The sequence below is a fragment of the Salvelinus namaycush genome, chromosome 39 (assembly GCF_016432855.1).
Source record: "Salvelinus namaycush isolate Seneca chromosome 39, SaNama_1.0, whole genome shotgun sequence".
Classification (NCBI taxonomy): domain Eukaryota; kingdom Metazoa; phylum Chordata; class Actinopteri; order Salmoniformes; family Salmonidae; genus Salvelinus; species Salvelinus namaycush.
In genome coordinates, this window is record NC_052345.1 from 3,308,407 (window position 1) to 3,330,448 (window position 22,042).

Here is a 22,042-nt window from a genome sequence, read left to right on the forward strand (position 1 = left end):
TATGATTTGCATATGGATATAGTATGCGAGATTTGGTCATTTAACAAAAACATTATCACTCATGTTCTAATACCGGTAAGTAGCCTACTTTCTGAGGTTTGTTTTTCTAAACATCAAAAATAGTAACTATATTTTATAACTGTCTTGCTCTTTCTTGGTGGCCCCTGCATGACGTGGGCGGATCTTCACCAAAATGAAAGCTTATGGATATACTGACAAGATACTTGTCTCTCCGCCCTGACAATGTTAGTCGTTGTCCACAAAGCGCCTCAGCGGGCTGTCTATCTCCCGCCTTTCTTTAGATTAGTGGATGGATACATCTCATTATTTTAATACTCTTTTGAATATTCGATGAGGGTTGTTGACGTCAACCGCTGTGCTCAATGGAGAGACTCTATGCCACTTGCCTCAGAACATGAATATGCATAGCCATCTCGAGACAACTGCGATATAAAGTGTTTTTTCTCTAAATTGCGGTGATGTCACGTGTGCTACTTATATCAGCACACTAACAACCTAAGCGTTCCAAAATGTCTATTCAATCAAATAAACCTCACGTAGCACACGTGAGGTTAATAAGCCATTCATTGTTTGTTGTTGACCAAATTCGACACTCATTGACCGCGAAACAAAAACTCCTTTGCTTGGTGTGCGAAAAAACGTCACCTGCTGGAGGGAGACCGATTTTCCGCCGAGTTGGGCCTCTCTTTACCTCTTCCTCTCTGCCAAAACTGAAGCAAGCCTGCGCTGCTGCCTAACCAGCTTGAAAGTTGCCTAGGTCCTACACCCCACTGAAATGCAAATATTTTATTCACCGGTATGTCTTAATTCAATGTGCAAATGAGAATGTCCGAATAGTGATATTGAACTGAACGTGTATAGAGATCGGCTACTTTGGAGAGTTTAGGCCTATATTCTTGGGACAACTCAATCTGTAGCGCATAGCATAAACATGGGTAACTGTATTGTATTACTAGACTCGCTGAGGAAGGACACCTGATTTCCAAAGCTGGGAAAATGTCAAACCCCCTTAACTTTTTGTCAATATTTAGAGAGCGTCGTTGCATATTAACTGGGCTGGCATAGTCAGTGCAACATCTGTTGGTGTCGGCTAACCTACCATTTGACCACCGTACTTTGTCAACCCACCCTCTTCTTCAGCCAAAATACAGCCGTTCCAGTTGACACAATGTTCGGTGTGAAAACTCTCCGAACTGTCGGTCCAGCAGTGTGTAGACGTGGTGCCTCTGTGCTGTGGAAGCCAACTAAGACCCAGAGCCGACCCCAAAGCGCGGCGGCGGGACAGAGAGTGGACATCGGGGGGATCTACCCGCCCATAGCCACTCCGTTCACTCAGAAAGAGGACGTGGACTATCACAAACTGGATGAAAACCTGCAGAAGTATGCAAAGATTCCTTTCAAAGGTAATTACAATTCACAAAGTAATTTCTGCAATGACTGACTGGTTTATCCGGGATCAAGTTTTTGTACTGTCTTCTTTGCAAATGGAAATGAATTATGAAAATGAAGACATGATCATACATCTAATAATTTTGTATGCATATTAGTCCATGTAGTCTAAAGATCTCGCGTTTCCCGATGAAAGTGTCCTAACCGTATCCTATAGCCTAATTGTGACAATGAAACCTTTATATTGCGTTGAGGAGGTAGTACCGTGGTAGTGTCCGTGGCCTCGTGTTATGACTGTCAGCCAGTTCATTTGGTTAGGGGCCAGGCCCAGGGGCAAGGTGCGACTCAGGCCCAGGGACAAGGTCCGACTCAGGCGCAGAGGTGCACGTTTGCAGGCAAGGTGCAATAGATTGATATAGTCCCCAGTGGAGGGTGTTTGGTGCCCTCTGGCCGATTCCCACGGTCAGTCGCGTTTTCCTGTATACTGACGTTTCAGGGCTAGGCGCTGTTTCAGGACTTGATTAGTCCAAACATGATGATGATGAAGATGTTCTGTGTTCCAGGTCTGGTGGTGCAGGGCTCTAATGGAGAGTACCCATACCTGACGGATGAGGAGAGGGTAGAGGTGGTGAGGAGGGTCAGACTGGCGCTGCCCACAGACAAACTGGTCATGGCAGGATCCGGATGTGAATGTAAGGCCCTGTGTGAGTCTGTGTGACAGAGAAGGAGACCATGTGACTCTCATTAATGTAACTGACCGATGACCACATATAGGAACCATATGAAAAATGGCTACTGAATTTTACAGCAAAAATGTGTTCATGTGCGATGTGTGAATACTGTGATTTAGACTATTTCAGGAGACACTTTACCTCTCAGTCCAGCTATAGTTTTAATATCATGTGGTTTTATTGGCTGATAATGGGTGTCCAGTAAACCCAACAACACAGTCTTTTATTGGGCTGTATAGTCATTGCTACCACATCATGCCCCTGTAATGCCCCAGTGTTAACGACGGAAAAGGATGGCCACTTTCCTATATTGTGTAGGTTACAACATGACATTAACATGGTGCACTTAGCCTACCTAGAGATGTTACCACACAGTACATAGCCAGTAATATAACATTTGAAATGTCTATATTCGTTCAAAACTTTTGTGAGCGTAATGTTTTCCTCGTTTATTTCCCTTTTGTTTATTATCTACTTCACTTGCTTTGGCAATGTAATTATGTTTCCCACGCCAATAAAACCCTTTAATGGAATTGAATAGTGTTGTAAACATGGATCTGAATAAATCTCTTTCTCTCTCCTCTTCTTTTTCTCCCTCCCTCCCTGTCTGTCTCTCCCCCATTATATCTCCTCTCTAACCTTTCCCTCACCCCGATCTCTCGCTCCCTCCCTCGCTTTCTCCCCCTCTCTCTCCCCTGTCTCCCCTCCCCCTCAGCCACCAAAGGTACGGTAGTGATGACCGAGAGGATGGCGGGGGCGGGGGCAGACCTGGTTCTTGTGGTAACGCCATGCTTCTACAAGGGCAAGATGGACAGCAGGGCGCTGGTTCACCACTTCACACAGGTCAGCTGATCTTCTTCTACTACTTCTACTACTTCTACTACTCAACCTCAACTGGCAGCTTCATTAAATAATACCCGCAAAACACCAGTCTCAACATCAACAATGAAGACGTGACTCCAGGATGCTGGCCTTCTAGGCAGAGTTGCAAAGAAAAAGCCATATCTCAGACTGACCAATAAAAATAAAAGATTAAGATGGGCAAAAGAACACAGACACTGGACAGAGGAACTCTGCCTAGAAGGCCAGCATCCCGGAGTCGCCTCTTCACTGTTGACATTGAGACTGGTGTTTTGCGGGTACTATTTAATGAAGCTGCCAGTTGAGGACTTGTGAGGCGTCTGTTTCTCAAACTAGACACTCTAATGTACTTGTCCTCTTCCTCAGTTGTGCACCGCGGCCTCCCACTCCTCTTTCTATTCTGGTTAGAGCCAGTTTGCTCTGTTCTGTGAAGGGAGTAGTACACAGCGTTGACTGACGAGTTTCAGAAGAAAGTTCTTTGTTTCTGGCCATTTGAGCTACAAATGCTGATGCTCTGAGATACTCAACTAGTCTAAAGAAGGCCAGTTTTATTGCTTCTTTAATCAGAACAACAGTTTTCAGCTGTGCTAATATAATTGCAAAAGGGTTTTCTTATGGTCATTTAGCCTTTTAAAATGATAAACTTGGATTAGCTAACACAACGTACTCAGCCGTTTCCAGCCACAATAGTCATTTACAACATTAACAATGTCTACACTGTATTTCTGATCAATTTGATGTTATTTTAAAGGACAAAAAATGAGCTTTTCTTTCAAAAACAAGGACATTTCTAAGTGACCCCAAACTTTTGAACGGTAGTGTATACCATATGTCTTAATATATACCACGTCGTAATATATACCACATGTCGTAATATATACCACATGTCGTAATATAAACCACATGTCATAATATATACCACATGTCGTAATATATACCACATGTCATAATATATACCACATGTCATAATATATACCACATGTCATAATATATACCACATGTCGTAATATATACCACATGTCGTAATATATACCACATGTCGTAATATAAACCACATGTCGTAATATAAACCACATGTCGTAATATAAACCACATGTCGTAATATAAACCACATGTCGTAATATAAACCACATGTCGTAATATAAACCACATGTCGTAATATAAACCACATGTCGTAATATAAACCACATGTCGTAATATATACCACATGTCGTAATATAAACCACATGTCGTAATATAAACCACATGTCGTAATATAAACCACATGTCGTAATATGTATGTCATAGTTCTGTTCTGAACCCATGCATTCTGGACCATAGAAATAGAATGCAATAGAAACATAATTATTCTGATTCTATGGCCTGGACCGGGGGGTTGTGTTTGGTCCCGGTGTTGTCTCTCTGTCTCCCCCTGCAGGTGGCTGACAGTAGTCCAGTACCAGTAGTTCTGTACAGTGTCCCGGCTAACACAGGTCTTGACCTTCCTGTTGATGCTGTGGTGAGACTGGCCCAACACCCTAACATACTGGGACTCAAGGACAGCGGAGGAGACGTGAGTACACACACACACACACACACACACACACACACACTATCTATTTATTTATTTGATTGATTGATGGATCAGTTACCGACCTGTGGGTTTTCCCTGTGGGTTTTCCACTGTGTGTGTGTGTTTTATGTATCCTTTGAACATCGCAGCATTTCAAGTTTATTTGGAAACGGTGGTTCATGTCTTGACTGACAAGAGAATAAAACTAAAATCGAGAGGGATGAATATTGCATGAAAAACTCCCTTCATCTCCTCTTTTGAAGTATCTCTTCTCACCTGTCAAAACGTTCCATTCTCTCGCCCTCTGTTTATTTTCCAGTAGTTAGTTAGTGATGAGTTGTTTGGTACTACCTGCCTACTGCTCACCATGACAACAGTCCTCATCCTGACAGCAGGGAGGAGTGATGGGGAGAACATGCTGTCGGCATCCCAAATGCCACCCTATTCCCTATATAGTGCACTACAGTTGACCAGGGCCTATAGGGACGCATACCACTGTGTTTCTCTCCTTTTACATCCCTGGGTTTTTCTCCTGTCGTCCCTCAGATCACCAGGATCGCTCTGATCGTTCACAAAACGAAGCCGCAGGATTTTCAGGTTCTGGCGGGTTCCGCTGGGTTCCTTATGGCGGCGTATTCCGTGGGTAAGAACTTAGAACCTAGCACACAGACCCTATAGCTTAGAATCTAGAACCTACAACATAGAATGTAGAATTTAAGAACCACAAATGTAAAACCTAGAACTTGGAACTGACATTGACATCTCAATTCCCTCTCTGGTAATCACTTAGCGTTATATCACAGAGTGTAGGGTACAACATTACTTCTCTCCTATGCTAGCTAGAACCAACCCACTTTGTACTGCAGATGAATATGTGACAACCTTAGGGGATAGAGATAATAGAGATATATAGAGTATGAACCTCTGACTAGTGAGTCGTTCTCTCTGTCAGATTATACCGTCTCTGTATTATACAGTATCTGTCCTACAGAGCTGTCTCTCTCTCTCTCTCTCGGCTCACATTTACACAGGGTAAAGATGATCATAATAGTCTGATGGGGTGTCTGCTGCAGTAATACAGATGTATTTATTTAACCTTTATTTAACTAGGCAAGTTAGTTAGTGTAGTGATGTGTCCTATAAGGAGCAGTAATATAGTACAGAGTGTAGTGATGTGTCCTATAAGGAGCAGTAATATAGTACAGAGTGTAGTGACGTGTCCTATAAGGAGCAGTGATATAGTACAGAGTGTAGTGATGTGTCCTATAAGGAGCAGTAATATAGTACAGAGTGTAGTGATGTGTCCTATAAGGAGCAGTAATATAGTACAGAGTGTAGTGATGTGTCCTATAAGGAGCAGTGATATAGTACAGAGTGTAGTGATGTGTCCTATAAGGAGAAGTAATATAGTACAGAGTGCAGTGATGTGTCCTTTAAGGAGCAGTAATATAGTACAGAGTGTAGTGATGTGTCCTATAAGGAGCAGTAATATAGTACAGAGTGTAGTGATGTGTCCTATAAGGAGCAGTAATATAGTACATAGTGTAGTGATGTGTCCTATAAGGAGCAGTGATATAGTACAGAGTGTAGTGATGTGTCCTATAAGGAGCAGTGATATAGTACAGAGTGTAGTGATGTGTCCTATAAGGAGCAGTAATATAGATGATCTGCAGAGAGGAGGAGCTCAAGTACAGGATGACTAATATCATGTGACTGGGATCTGGTGGGTGTGGGTGTGTCTACTGTGTAGGTGTGTCTGTACTGCGTGTGTGTACAGTACGTATTGTGCATGCGTGTATGTGTTATCTGGTGTGTGTGTGTGTCTGCGTTGTTGAGATCCAGAGATCCTTCATCTACCTCAGGATGCTGAACGAAGGGGTGTGTCATATGGCTGTCAATCAAAATGCATATTTGAGGAAATCATAACGGATGTCAGTCTCACACACACACACACACACACACGCGCGCAAGGGTCCAGGGCCCAACTGCCAATCATTACAGTTAGATATGATTCCATAAGCTGTCAATCAAATTGTAGGAATATGAAGGAGCAGGTCACGTGTGAGTGTTAAAGCTGTGTTTCAGATCAATAATACTGACAAGTAGTCCTTTTAAAAGGACCCAGCTAATACTGCGTGTGTGTGTTGCAGGTTGTGTGGGCGGTGTGTGTGCGCTTGCCAACGTGCTGGGTCGTGAGGTGTGTGAGCTGGAGCAGCTGTGTATGTCGGGACGGTGGGAAGAAGCCAGTGCTCTGCAGCGACGCCTCATAGAGCCCAACACTGCTGTAAGTCAAGCTACATAAACCCTATGTAACCCTACATAAGAGTTGACATAGAGTCCAGCACAGCTTTGAGTGAACCTACATAGCCCTAAATAACACCCCCCATCCACTCCTCTCTTTGTTGTTGCTAGGTGACCAGGAAGTTTGGCATTCCCGCTCTCAAGCAGGCGATGGAGTGGTTTGGTTACCACGGCGGCACCTGTCGCTCTCCTCTTCAACCGCTCTCAGAGGCCGAATCACAGCAGCTCAGACTGGACTTCTCCACCAACGGCTGGCTCTGAAGGGGACAGGGGGCAGGACTGAGTAGAAGACAGGGGACTGGGCCTCTGCTCCAGGTTGAAGTTGGCATCATAGAATGCGTAGAGGACTTGATAGTTGAAAGCAATAACCAATCCAGTCCTTTCACCTATCAGTGGTCATGCTGCCTTGCTATATTCTTGGGACAGACCTCTCCTCTACAAACCTTTCATCTCCATGGGATCACCTGTACAAATAAAATACAGAAATAAACAGACAAATGAAAATAAACAGATTGTTGTAAAGAAAGGAAAATACTGTGGCTCCATGTGATGAGACTTTCTCTGTTCCTGTTAATCTAACGTGTCCAAGGTTCTATCTATGTGAGGAGGCCTTTGTGAGGGTGTTGTGTGTTAGAGACATGTCAACACTGTAGGACTGCCCCAAGGCCTCCCACCTGTAATGGCCATAGGGGTTTTGATTGTGTCCCACATCACACCCTATTCACTACATAGTGCACTGCTGTTGACCAGAGCCATATGGGTCCTGGTTAAAAGTAGTGCACTGTATAGGGAATGGGTTGCCATTTTGGGACGCACCCTTTGACATGAATGAAATGCAGCAGGAAGTAAAAAGAAATGTGAGGAATAAGAGTTTGTTTATTTGCTCTAAGGATGTTTTTCGATCTGTTTCTTCCAGATAGAGAGAAAGACAACCTACCCAGCAACCGTCACTAACCTTTGTCCTGCTATTTCTGTTGAAACAAGATGAGCTCCTTCCATTCTATAGGTAACCTAGATCTATAGGTAACATTCCACAGAGCCAGGTGTAATGCCACTGTCCTGCACTAACCTAGATCTATAGGTAACATTCCACAGAGCCAGGTGTAATGCCACTGTCCTGCACTAACCTAGATCTATAGGTAACATTCCACAGAGCCAGGTGTAATGCCACTGTCCTGCACTAACCTAGATCTATAGGTAACATTCCACAGAGCCAGGTGTAATGCCACTGTCCTGCATTAACCTAGATCTATAGGTAACATTCCACCGAGCCAGGTGTAATGCCATTGTCCTGCACTAACCTAGATCTATAGGTAACATTCCACAGAGCCAGGTGTAATGCCACTGTCCTGCACTAACCTAGATCTATAGGTAACATTCCACAGAGCCAGGTGTAATGCCACTGTCCTGCACTAACCTAGATCTATAGGTAACATTCCACAGAGCCAGGTGTAATGCCACTGTCCTGCACTAACCTAGATCTATAGGTAACATTCCAGAGCCAGGTGTAATGCCACTGTCCTGCACTAACCTAGATCTATAGGTAACATTCCACAGAGCCAGGTGTAATGCCATTGTCCTGCACTAACCTAGATCTATAGGTAACATTCCACAGAGCCAGGTGTAATGCCACTGTGCTGCACTAACCTAGATCTATAGGTAACATTCCACAGAGCCAGGTGTAATGCCACTGTCCTGCACTAACCTAGATCTATAGGTAACATTCCACAGAGCCAGGTGTAATGCCACTGTCCTGCACTAACCTAGATCTATAGGTAACATTCCACAGAGCCAGGTGTAATGCCACTGCCCTGCACTAACCTAGATCTATAGGTAACATTCCACAGAGCCAGGTGTAATGCCACTGCCCTGCACTAACCTAGATCTATAGGTAACATTCCACAGAGCCAGGTGTAATGCCACTGCCCTGCACTTACCTAGATCTATAGGTAACATTCCACAGAGCCAGGTGTAATGCCACTGTCCTGCACTAACCTAGATCTATAGGTAACATTCCACAGAGCCAGGTGTAATGCCACTGTCCTGCACTAACCTAGATCTATAGGTAACATTCCACAGAGCCAGGTGTAATGCCACTGTCCTGCACTAACCTAGATCTATAGGTAACATTCCACAGAGCCAGGTGTAATGCCACTGTCCTGCACTAACCTAGATCTATAGGTAACATTCCACAGAGCCAGGTGTAATGCCACTGTCCTGCACTAACCTAGATCTATAGGTAACATTCCACAGAGCCAGGTGTAATGCCACTGTCCTGCACTAACATACATAAGGGAAGTGTGAGACGGGAGCCATATGATCGGTGAAGATTCTCCCATTGCGAATGTACGGTCCCTTACTAGACGTCCGACTTCGTCTCGGAAAATCGCGGACGGCGTCGGGCCGAGGGCGGGGGGGAGCTCTTTCAGGAAATCATCGAAGAAATCGTCTCGGACGTTCGGTCACCGTTTTATAAAAATAACACATTTTTGACTTGGACTCTGCATTCTCGAAAATTCCCACCAGGGGGCAAATAAATCATATTGCAGGCGCACGAACACGGGGCAAACGAGCGCGGCCTTTTCTCCTAAACGGAAAATATTTCGAAGCCGAAACTCGGCGAGCGTAGGTTTGGAGTAAAGGGAAGTTGGCCCCGAACAAGATGGCGTCGAGGCCTCTGCGCTTTTTGAGTTATGGCCATTTTTCTGGGATTAAAGGTCAAAAACGCAAAGTAGGGTGCAATTTGACCGCTTCACGTCAAAGTACATAAGCATACGGTGTCAGGAAAAAAAGAACCAGCCGTTTATCTATCGTAATTTAAGAGAAATCGTACATTGTCCATTTGGTGATGTTCACGAAGAGGAATTTTTTTTTCAAAAAATTCACAGATCCAGTTGCAGTTTGTTCACACGAACATTTTTAAAGTGGGTCTCGAAGCTCTGCGAGAATTCTGTGATTTTATGTGATTTTATGAAGTAACACACACTCATTTAACCCTCTGTTAATAAGTCAGTTCTTAACATAAAGACTTAAAACTCAATATTAAATAAGAGCCTACCCCAAGGAGGGTATGTGTTCACGTTCAGCTTCCTATGTCAACTGGAAGTACCTTAAAATGGTGCATAGGGTCAGGTTTGAAGGGTAATAAAGGTCAGATCTTTTCAAAACTTCACTTGTGTGATTAGACAACCCTCATGAAGTGTAATCAGTCATTTTTCCCAACAGATGTCAAAGAAAAGCTCTCTCACACAAACACACACACACACAAAAAGGAAGGATGGAGTGAAAAAGTACGGTGCTTAAAGACACACAAAGCCTGCAATGGCATGACTATTATCTCCAGGCCGTGCCGAGTTCAACGAGATGCCCCGCTTGACCGTAGCTCGCTCGGTCTGAGCGCAGCGACCGTTACAAGAAAATGGACCCAAATGACCTTTTGACCTCATGTCAATTTTATTTGCTTTTGGGAGACAGAGAGAGAACCGTTAAGGTTAGAAGCACAATTTCACCTCAGGAATGTTCTTAAGGTCCTCCCGATCTGTGCAAGCCTAACCTTGACCTTGTGGCATTAACCCTTAACAGTTAAAAGCTGGTGTTTACATCAAACAATTTACAATGACATGTCGCCCCATAGGAATACATTGACTGCACCTCTCAATTCAACCTGAAGCCTATGTGGGTTATGAATGTCTTATGAACCTGTCTTTGATGTCAGTCCATCAGGCCACCATGAGGTCTACCTGTGTCGATTCTAAGCTTCCTGGAGCAACCGGAAGTGGTTAAATCACCCTAAAAGTGTTTGCCATAGCCAACCTGCAGTTTGAGAGAAATAGTGCATTCAGCCCTATGTAAATCAGTCAATTTTTAACATACAGACTTAAAACTCAGGATTCTGTAACAGCCTACTCCAGTGATGATATGTGTTTATTTATAGCTTCCTGTGACAACCGGAAGTGCCATAACTGGTGTCAAATGGGCTGTTTCGAAGGGTTAAAAATGTCAAATCTTTCCAAAACTTCATATATGTGAATAGACAACCCTCATGAACTGTAAATCAGTCCTTCATCCCATCAGATTTCAAAAATAAAAATACACACCGACACAGAAATGATGGAGGGACACACTGAGGGGCTAAGAGGCAGACAGTGCCTGCAGTAGTTACTTTTGTTCCAACTTTTAAAGAACCGTCAGACCTAGAGTTCTGAAAATTTACAAACCTGTTCTAGACCTCAGGTCGATTGTGCACGGTGAATTATATGGCTCTAGAAGGTTCTCGGATCGATAAAAAGCATTATGTATTTGCCATGTTTTCAATTCATTTTGACCTCAACGAAACGGACGACATTTAGAAAAGTCCCAGAGTCTCAAGACTAGGTGCGTTGAAACCGGCTCGGCCCATAGAGACAGACCCCAACGAGCCTGTTTGATTGCTCATTCAAGGACCCCGTAGCAAGGCAATGAAAAAAGTGGCATTTCAGCACCAATTAGGGTTTTGCTCGGGCACCGAATGACCTATCGAGCCGAAACTTGGGATTCGAGGTCGCTTCACATAGGGCTAAACATAATGTGTGAACTGGACCCGCAGCTAGAACATAACTACGTATTATTTGTTTTATTATGGTTTAAATAGAAGGCGCTGTGAATTTTGGGCCTGCTCTGAAATATGTTATAGTTGGCTTCTAAAGGAGTTGGAAAAAGTGAGTTTGGAGTCAGATGGTATCAGTTTGGTGTCTGAAAATATCTATTTGACTGATGGACACTGACTTGCTCGTTGACTTTTGTACATTTGCAATATGTTTCAACGGGGAGGTACCATGAGGAAAAAGCGACATGATGAAATTTCACGAAACGAGCGATGGAGAGGAACCACTATCACTGCCCGGCCATCCTGAGGTCATCAGACCGTTGACTTTTGCATTTCTAAAGTATTTAAGAGAATGTACGTTACATTTACAATATGATTCAACATCACATCATATTGCAAATGCACGTTACATTTGCAATATGATGTGATGTTGAATCATATTGCAAATGTAACGTGCATTCTTTAAATACTTTAGAAATACAAAAGTCAACGTCCTGATGACCTCAGGATGGCCGGGCAGTGATAGTGGTTCCTCTCCAACGCTCGTTGCGTGAAATTTCATCATGTCGCTTTTTCCTCATGGTACCTCCCCGTTGAAACATATTGCAAATGTACAAAAGTCGACTAGCAAGTCAACTAGCAAGTGTCAACAAAAGTCAACTAGCAAGTGTCCATCAGTCAATTGGATATTTTCAGACACCAAACTGATACCATCTGACTCCAAACTCACTTTTTACAACTCCTTTAGAAGCCAACTATCACATATTTCAGAGCAGGCCCAAAATTCACAGCGCCTTCCATGAATGCACCAAAATAGCATTCTGAAATCACCACTAAAATGACATCGCCATATTCTCCAGGCCGTGCCGAGTTCAACGGGATGCCCCGCTTGACCGTAGCTCGCTCGGTCTGAGCGCAGCGACCGTTACAAGAGAACGGACACGAATGACCTTTTGACCTCAATGTCAATTTTATTTGCTTTTGGGAGACAGAGAGAGAACCGTTAAGGTTAGAAGCACAATTTCACCTCAGGAACAATCCTAAGGTCCTCCCGATTTGTGCAAGCCTAACCTTGACCTTGTGGCATTAACCCTTCACAGTTAAAAGAAGGCGTTTACATCAAACATTTTACAATGACATTTCGCCCCATAGGAATACATTGACTGCTCCTCTGAATTCAACCTGAAGCCTATGTGGGTTATGAATGTCTTATGAACCTGTCTTTGATGTCAGTCCATCAGGCCACCATGAGGTCTACCTGTGTCGATTCTAAGCTTCCTGGAACAACCGGAAGTGGTTAAATCACCCTAAAAGTGTTTGCCATACCCAACCTGCAGTTTGAGAGAAATAGTGCATTCAACCCTATGTAAATCAGTCAATTTTTAACATACAGACATAAAACTCAGGATTCTGTAAAAGCATACTCCAGTGATGATAAGTGTTTACTTTTAGCTTCCTGTGCAAACCGGAAGTGCCTTAATTGGTGTCAAATGGGCTGTTTCAAAGGGATAAAAATGTCAAATCTTTCCAAAACTTCATATATGTGAATAGACAACCCTCCTGAACTGTAAATCAGTCATTCATCCCATCAGATTAAAAAAAAAAAAAAACACACCCACACAGAAATGATGGAGGGACACACTGAGGGGCTAAGAGGCAGACAGTGCCTGTAGTAGTTAGTTTTGTTCCAACTTTTAAAGAACCGTCAGACCTAGAGTTCTGAAACTTTACAAACCTGTTCTAGACCTCAGGTCGATTGTGCACGGTGAGTTATGTGGCTCTAGAAGGTTCTCAGACCGATAAACAGCCTCGTGTATTTGCAATGTTTTCAATTCATTTTGAGCTCAACGAAACTGGCGACATTTAGAAAAGTCCCAGAGTCTCAAGACTAGGTGCATTGAAACCGGCTCGGCCCATAGAGACGGACCTCAACGATTCTGTCCGATTGCTCATTCAAGCACCCCGTAGCAAGGCATGGAAAAAAGTGGATTTTCAGCACCAATTAGGGTTTTGCTCGGGCACCGAATGACCTATCGAGCCGAAACTTGGGATTCCAGGTCGCCTCACATAGGGCTAAACATAATGTGAATATTGGACCCGCAGCTAGAACATAACTACGTATTATTTGTTTTATTATGGTTTAAATGGAAGGCGCTGTGAATTTTGGGCCTGCTCTGAAATATGTGATAGTTGGCTTCTAAAGGAGTTGGTAAAAGTGAGTTTGGTGTCAGATGGTATCAGTTTGGTGTCTGAATATATCTAATTGACTGATGGACACCGACTTGCTACTTGACTTTTGTACATTTGCAATATGTTTCAACGGGGGGGTACCATCACAAAAAGCGACATGATGAAATTTAACACAACGAGCGATGGAGAGGAACCACTATCACTGCCCGGCCATCCTGAGGTCATCAGGACGTTGACTTTTGCATTTCTAAAGTATTTAAGAGAATGTACGTTACATTTGCAATATGATTCAACATCACATCATATTGCAAATGCACGTTAGATTTGCAATATGATTCAACACATCATATTGCAAATGTAACAGTGTGTGTTATGTTTGCAATATGATTCAACACATCATATTGCAAACGTAACAGTGTGTGTTATGTTTGCAATATGATTCAACACATCATATTGCAAATGTAACAGTGTGTGTTATGTTTGCAATATGATCCAACACATCATATTGCAAACGTAACAGTGTGTGTTATGTTTGCAATATGATTCAACACATCATATTGCAAATATAACAGTGTGTGTTTGCAATATGATTCAACAGTGTGTTATGTTTGCAATATGATGTGGTGTTTTTCACTGTTGAATCATATGCAAATGTAACGTGCATTCTTTAAATAAACCCTATGTGGGTTATGAATGTCTTATGAACCTGTCTTCAATGACAATCCATCAAGCCACTATGAGGTCTACCTGTGTTGATTCTAAGCTTCCTGGAGCAACCGGAAGTGATAAAATCACCCTAAAAGTGTTTTGCCATACCCAACCAGCAGTTTGTGATATATAGTGCATTCAACCCTGTGTAAATCAGTCAGTTCTTAACGTATAGACTTAAAACTCAGGATTCTGTAAAAGCATACCCCGATCAGGATAGGTATTTACTTATAGCTTCCTGTGCCAACCGGAAGTGCCTTAAAATGGGGTCATAGGTGCTGTTTCAAAGGGTTAAAAAAGTCAGATCTTTCCAAAACTTTAAGTGTGTGATTAGGCAACCCTCATGAAGTGTAAATCAGTCATTTCTCTAAACAGATGTCAAATCAAAGCTCACATACACACACACAAGTCCAAACTGTTCGTGCACCTGGTATTTTTTTGGGGTTACCAGGTGCCATGTTTCAAGATGGTTGAAATTGCGTTTAGGGGCATCCAGACCTCCATACCCGCTCTGGGAGCACTATTCTACGGCCAAAAATCAATGGGGGCTGGCCTGAGTGATTTATGGAGGTTTTCACAAAAACTCAGAAAATATTCAATGTTTTTTTTCTGGAAAATAGTTTACGCTTTTTCTTCTCGAGTCAATGGGGGTCCGGCCTGAGTGATTTAAGGAGGTTTCCAAAAAAAGTCAAAAAATATTCTATGTTTCATGTTTTGGGTTACCAGGCGTCATTTTTCAAAACGGTTTTAAATGCTTCATTTTGGCCTTTTAAAATCTAAAAAGCACTTTTTTAAAGGGGTTGATAAGTTTTTTCTAATTTATTCACATTTTTGACTTCATATTAAATCAGATTGCAAATGCACAAAACATATTCCTTAAGTACAAGTAAACATTTCAAAAAAATTATGATAATAAAATGTGACTAAAGTATCTTCATACAGTTCTTATACATGTGTAATTGACCTAAAAATCGAAAGAATTTCAAAAAACGGTCCAGAAAGCACTTTTTTAAAGGAGGTTATACGTTTTTTTCCAAATTTTTGACATTTTTGACTTTTGACTTTTGACTTCCTATGAAATCACATTCCAAATGCACAAAACAAATTCCTTAAGTCCAAATAAAAATGTCCTAAAAATTATGTTAATAAAATTTGACAAAAGTATTTTCATACAGTTCTTACACATGTGTAATTGACATAAAAATTGAAAGAATTTCGAAAAACGGTCCAGAAAGCACTTTTTTAAAGGGGGTGATACGTTTTTTCAAAATTTTTGACATTTTTGAATTTTGACTTTTGACTTCCTATGAAATCACATTCCAAATGCACAAAACAAATTCCTTAAGTCCAAATAAAAATGTAAAAAAAATTATGTTAATAAAATTTGACAAAAGTATTTTCATACAGTTCTTACACATGTGTAATTGACATAAAAATCGAAAGAATTTCGAAAAACGGTCCAGAAAGCACTTTTTTAAGGGGGTGATAAGTTTTTGCCAAAACTTTCAAAATTTCAAAATTTGGCTCTGGGGTCTTGACTTGCGTTACAGTAAGCCTATGAAAAATTAAGATGGAACTCACTCGCCCACTATAGGATTTTTGGGGTGTTACACAGCTCATTTACAATATGGCATTTGCCATCAACTTTGGACGAAACAGCGCCGGATGTAATGTGAAATCCCACACAATCCCATCGTGTAACGTGCATTTGCAATATGATGTGATGTTGAATCATATTGCAAATGTAACGTACATTCTCTTAAATACTTTAGAAATGCAAAAGTCAACGGTCTGATGACCTCAGGATGGCCGGGCAGTGATAGTGGTTCCTCTCCATCGCTCGTTTCGTGAAATTTCATCATGTCGCTTTTTCCTCATGGTACCTCCCCGTTGAAACATATTGCAAATGTACAAAAGTCAACGAGCAAGTCAGTGTCCATCAGTCAAATAGATATTTTCAGACACCAAACTGATACCATCTGACTCCAAACTCACTTTTTCCAACTCCTTTAGAAGCCAACTATAACATATTTCAGAGCAGGCCCAAAATTCACAGCGCCTTCTATTTAAACCATAATAAAACAAATAATACGTAGTTATGTTCTAGCTGCGGGTCCAGTTCACACATTATGTTTAGCCCTATGTGAAGCGACCTCGAATCCCAAGTTTCGGCTCGATAGGTCATTCGGTGCCCGAGCAAAACCCTAATTGGTGCTGAAATGCCACTTTTTTCATTGCCTTGCTACGGGGTCCTTGAATGAGCAATCAAACAGGCTCGTTGGGGTCTGTCTCTATGGGCCGAGCCGGTTTCAACGCACCTAGTCTTGAGACTCTGGGACTTTTCTAAATGTCGTCCGTTTCGTTGAGGTCAAAATGAATTGAAAACATGGCAAATACACGATGCTTTTTATCGATCCGAGAACCTTCTAGAGCCATATAATTCACCGTGCACAATCGACCTGAGGTCTAGAACAGGTTTGTAAATTTTCAGAACTCTAGGTCTGACGGTTCTTTAAAAGTTGGAACAAAAGTAACTACTGCAGGCACTGTCTGCCTCTTAGCCCCTCAGTGTGTCCCTCCATACCTTAAGGGAAGTGTGAGACGGGAGCCATATGATCGGTGAAGATTCTCCCATTGCGAATGTACGGTCCCTTACTAGACGTCCGACTTCGTCTCGGAAAATCGCGGACGGCGTCGGGCCGAGGGCGGGGGGGAGCTCTTTCAGGAAGTCATCGAAGAAATCGTCTCGGACGTTCGGTCACCGTTTTATAAAAATAACAAATTTTTGACTTGGACTCTGCATTCTCGAAAATTCCCACCAGGGGGCAAATAAATCATATTGCAGGCGCACGAACACGGGGCAAACGAGCGCGGCCTTTTCTCCTAAACGGAAAATATTTCGAAGCCGAAACTCGGCGAGCGTAGGTTTGGAGTAAAGGGAAGTTGGCCCCGAACAAGATGGCGTCGAGGCCTCTGCGCTTTTTGAGTTATGGCCATTTTTCTGGGATTAAAGGTCAAAAACGCAAAGTAGGGTGCAATTTGACCGCTTCACGTCAAAGTACATAAGCATACGGTGTCAGGAAAAAAAGAACCAGCCGTTTATCTATCGTAATTTAAGAGAAATCGTACATTGTCCATTTGGTGATGTTCACGAAGAGGAATTTGTTTTTCAAAAAATTCACAGATCCAGTTGCAGTTTGTTCACACGAACATTTTTAAAGTGGGTCTCGAAGCTCTGCGAGAATTCTGTGATTTTATGTGATTTTATGAAGTAACACACACTCATTTAACCCTCTGTTAATAAGTCAGTTCTTAACATAAAGACTTAAAACTCAATATTAAATAAGAGCCTACCCCAAGGAGGGTATGTGTTCACGTTCAGCTTCCTATGTCAACTGGAAGTACCTTAAAATGGTGCATAGGGTCAGGTTTGAAGGGTAATAAAGGTCAGATCTTTTCAAAACTTCACTTGTGTGATTAGACAACCCTCATGAAGTGTAATCAGTCATTTTTCCCAACAGATGTCAAAGAAAAGCTCTCTCACACAAACACACACACACACAAAAAGGATTTCATCATGTCGCTTTTTCCTCATGGTACCTCCCCGTTGAAACATATTGCAAATGTACAAAAGTCGACTAGCAAGTCAACTAGCAAGTGTCAACAAAAGTCAACTAGCAAGTGTCCATCAGTCAATTGGATATTTTCAGACACCAAACTGATACCATCTGACTCCAAACTCACTTTTTACAACTCCTTTAGAAGCCAACTATCACATATTTCAGAGCAGGCCCAAAATTCACAGCGCCTTCCATGAATGCACCAAAATAGCATTCTGAAATCACCACTAAAATGACATCGCCATATTCTCCAGGCCGTGCCGAGTTCAACGGGATGCCCCGCTTGACCGTAGCTCGCTCGGTCTGAGCGCAGCGACCGTTACAAGAGAACGGACACGAATGACCTTTTGACCTCAATGTCAATTTTATTTGCTTTTGGGAGACAGAGAGAGAACCGTTAAGGTTAGAAGCACAATTTCACCTCAGGAACAATCCTAAGGTCCTCCCGATTTGTGCAAGCCTAACCTTGACCTTGTGGCATTAACCCTTCACAGTTAAAAGAAGGCGTTTACATCAAACATTTTACAATGACATTTCACCCCATAGGAATACATTGACTGCTCCTCTAAATTCAACCTGAAGCCTATGTGGGTTATGAATGTCTTATGAACCTGTCTTTGATAACAATCCATCAGGCTACTATGAGGTCTACCTGTGTTGATTTTAAGCTACCTGGAGCAACCGGAAGTGGTTAAATCACCCTAAAAGTGTTTGCCATAGCCAACCTGCAGTTTGAGAGAAATAGTGCATTCAGCCCTATGTAAATCAGTCAATTTTTAACATACAGACTTAAAACTCAGGATTCTGTAACAGCCTACTCCAGTGATGATATGTGTTTATTTATAGCTTCCTGTGACAACCGGAAGTGCCATAACTGGTGTCAAATGGGCTGTTTCGAAGGGTTAAAAATGTCAAATCTTTCCAAAACTTCATATATGTGAATAGACAACCCTCATGAACTGTAAATCAGTCCTTCATCCCATCAGATTTCAACAAAAAAAAATACACACCGACACAGAAATGATGTAAGGGAAGTCCCCCCTCAATTGTACAAAATAACATGGCAACTTATTGGCACCGAGCGGACCATATACACGATGGGATTGTGTGGGATTTCACATTACATCCGGCGCTGTTTCGTCCAAAGTTGATGGCAAATGCCATATTGTAAATGAGCTGTGTAACACCCCAAAAATCCTATAGTGGGCGAGTGTTTTCTATCTAAATTTTTCATAGGCCTTTTGTAACGCAAGTCAAGACCCCAGAGCCAAATTTTGAAATTTTGAAATTTTGAAAGTTTTGGCAAAAACTTATCACCCCCTTAAAAAAGTGCTTTCTGGACCGTTTTTCGAAATATTTTCGATTTTTATGTCAATTACACATGTGTAAGAACTGTATGAAAATACTTTTGTCAAATTTTATTAACATAATTTTTTGGACATTTTTATTTGGACTTAAGGAATTTGTTTTGTGCATTTGGAATGTGATTTCATAGGAAGTCAAAAGTCAAAATTCAAAAATGTCAAAAATTTGGAAAAAACGTATCACCCCCTTTAAAAAAGTGCTTTCTGGACCGTTTTTCGAAATTCTTTCAATTTTTATGTCAATTACACATGTGTAAGAACTGTATGAAAATACTTTTGTCAAATTTTATTAACATAATTTTTAGGACATTTTTATTTGGACTTAAGGAATTTGTTTTGTGCATTTGGAATGTGATTTCATAGGAAGTCAAAAGTCAAAAGTCAAAAATGTCAAAAATTTTGAAAAAACGTATAACCTCCTTTAAAAAAGTGCTTTCTGGACCGTTTTTTGAAATTCTTTCGATTTTTAGGTCAATTACACATGTATAAGAACTGTATGAAGATACTTTAGTCACATTTTATTATCATAATTTTTTTGAAATGTTTACTTGTACTTAAGGAATATGTTTTGTGCATTTGCAATCTGATTTAATATGAAGTCAAAAATGTGAATAAATTAGAAAAAACTTATCAACCCCTTTAAAAAAGTGCTTTTTAGATTTTAAAAGGCCAAAATGAAGCATAAAACCGTTTTGAAAAATGACGCCTGGTAACCCAAAACATGAAACATAGAATATTTTTTGACTTTTTTTGGAAACCTCCTTAAATCACTCAGGCCGGACCCCCATTGACTCGAGAAGAAAAAACAAAACAAAAATTCCAGAAGAAAAAACATAGAATATTTTCTGACTTTTTTTGAAAACCTCCATAAATCACTCAGGCCAGCACACATTGATTTTTGGCCGAAGAATAGTGCTCCCAGAGTGGGTATGGAAGTCTGGATGCCCCCTAAAAGCAATTTCAACCATGGCACCTGGTAACCCCAAAAAATACCAGGTGCACGAAAAGTTTGGACTTAGAATATTTTTTGAGTTTTTTGGAAAAACTCCATAAATACTCAGGCCATTGACTCGAGAAGAAAAAACATAAAATATTTTCCATGAAAAAAAACAGAATATTTTCTGACTTTTTATTTTTCTGACTCCATCCTTGCTGTGTGTGTCTGTGTGTGTGTGTGTGAGCTTTTCTTTGACATCTGTTTAGAGAAATGACTGATTTACAGTTCATGAAGGTTGCCTAATCACATACTTAAAGTTTTGGAAAGATCTGACTTTTTTAACCCTTTGAAACAGCACCTATGACCCCATTTTAAGGCACTTCCGGTTGTCACAGGAAGCTATAAGTAAATACCTATCCTGATCGTGGTATGCTTTTACAGAATCCTGAGTTTTAAGTCTATACGTTAAGAACTGACTAATTTACACAGGGTTGAATGCACTATAAATCACAAACTGCTGGTTGGGTATGGCAAAACACTTTTAGGGTGATTTTATCACTTCCGGTTGCTCCAGGAAGCTTAGAATCAACACAGGTAGACCTCATAGTGGCTTGATGGATTGTCATTGAAGACAGGTTCATAAGACATTCATAACCCACATAGGGTTTATTTAAAGAATGCACGTTACATTTGCATATGATTCAACAGTGAAAAACAACACATCATATTGCAAACATAACACACTGTTGAATCATATTGCAAACACACACTGTTATATTTGCAATATGATGTGTTGAATCATATTGCAAACATAACACACAGTGTTACATTTGTAATATGATGTGTTGAATCATATTGCAAACATAACACACAGTGTTACATTTGCAATATGATGTGTTGAATCATATTGCAAACATAACACACAGTGTTACATTTGTAATATGATGTGTTGAATCATATTGCAAACATAACACACACTGTTACGTTTGCAATATGATGTGTTGAATCATATTGCAAATCTAACGTGCATTTGCAATATGATGTGATGTTGAATCATATTGCAAATGTAACGTACATTCTCTTAAATACTTTAGAAATGCAAAAGTCAACGTCCTGATGACCTCAGGATGGCCGGGCAGTGATAGTGGTTCCTCTCCATCGCTCGTTGTGTTAAATTTCATCATGTCGCTTTTTGTGATGGTACCCCCCCGTTGAAACATATTGCAAATGTACAAAAGTCAAGTAGCAAGTCGGTGTCCATCAGTCAATTAGATATATTCAGACACCAAACTGATACCATCTGACACCAAACTCACTTTTACCAACTCCTTTAGAAGCCAACTATCACATAGTGACTTGGACTCTGCATTCTCGAAAATTCCCACCAGGGGGCAAATAAATCATATTGCAGGCGCACGAACACGGGGCAAACGAGCGCGGCCTTTTCTCCTAAACGGAAAATATTTCGAAGCCGAAACTCGACGAGCGTAGGTTTGGAGTAAAGGGAAGTTGGCCCCGAACAAGATGGCGTCGAGGCCTCTGCGCTTTTTGAGTTATGGCCATTTTTCTGGGATTAAAGGTCAAAAACGCAAAGTAGGGTGCAATTTGACCGCTTCACGTCAAAGTACATAAGCATACGGTGTCAGGAAAAAAGAACCAGCCGTTTATCTATCGTAATTTAAGAGAAATCGTACATTGTCCATTTGGTGATGTTCACGAAGAGGAATTTTTTTTTTCAAAAAATTCACAGATCCAGTTGCAGTTTGTTCACACGAACATTTTT

The 22,042-nt window shown here is 41.3% G+C and overlaps 1 protein-coding gene across 3 annotated transcripts; it reads left to right on the plus strand.

Annotated features, from left to right (window-relative positions):
* The first annotated feature begins 692 nt into the window (after positions 1 to 692).
* Positions 693 to 7,387, plus strand: LOC120032838 (4-hydroxy-2-oxoglutarate aldolase, mitochondrial-like). 3 transcript variants are annotated; one of them, XM_038979045.1, is made up of 8 exons: positions 693 to 817; positions 1,162 to 1,424; positions 1,974 to 2,102; positions 2,857 to 2,984; positions 4,420 to 4,554; positions 5,101 to 5,197; positions 6,705 to 6,838; positions 6,967 to 7,387. In XM_038979045.1, exons 2-8 carry the CDS (start codon positions 1,190 to 1,192, stop codon positions 7,114 to 7,116), a joined length of 1,008 nt encoding a protein of 335 aa, XP_038834973.1. In that variant the 5' UTR covers positions 693 to 817; positions 1,162 to 1,189; the 3' UTR covers positions 7,117 to 7,387. The 3 variants fall into 3 exon arrangements, with proteins under 3 accessions (XP_038834973.1, XP_038834972.1, XP_038834974.1); XM_038979044.1 differs by lacking the exon at positions 693 to 817 and having other exon boundaries at positions 1,073 to 1,424; XM_038979046.1 differs by lacking the exons at positions 693 to 817; positions 1,974 to 2,102 and having other exon boundaries at positions 1,073 to 1,424.
* The last annotated feature ends 14,655 nt before the right edge of the window (positions 7,388 to 22,042 follow it).

Excerpts from the sequence above, each read along its gene's own strand:
- LOC120032838 (XM_038979045.1), top strand. The coding sequence starts at position 1,190 with ATGTTCGGTGTGAAAACTCTCCGAACTGTCGGTCCAGCAGTGTGTAGA. Across the intron at positions 1,425-1,973 it reads TGCAAAGATTCCTTTCAAAG|GTCTGGTGGTGCAGGGCTCT; the intron begins GTAATTACAATT and ends TCTGTGTTCCAG. Across the intron at positions 2,985-4,419 it reads TGGTTCACCACTTCACACAG|GTGGCTGACAGTAGTCCAGT; the intron begins GTCAGCTGATCT and ends CTCCCCCTGCAG.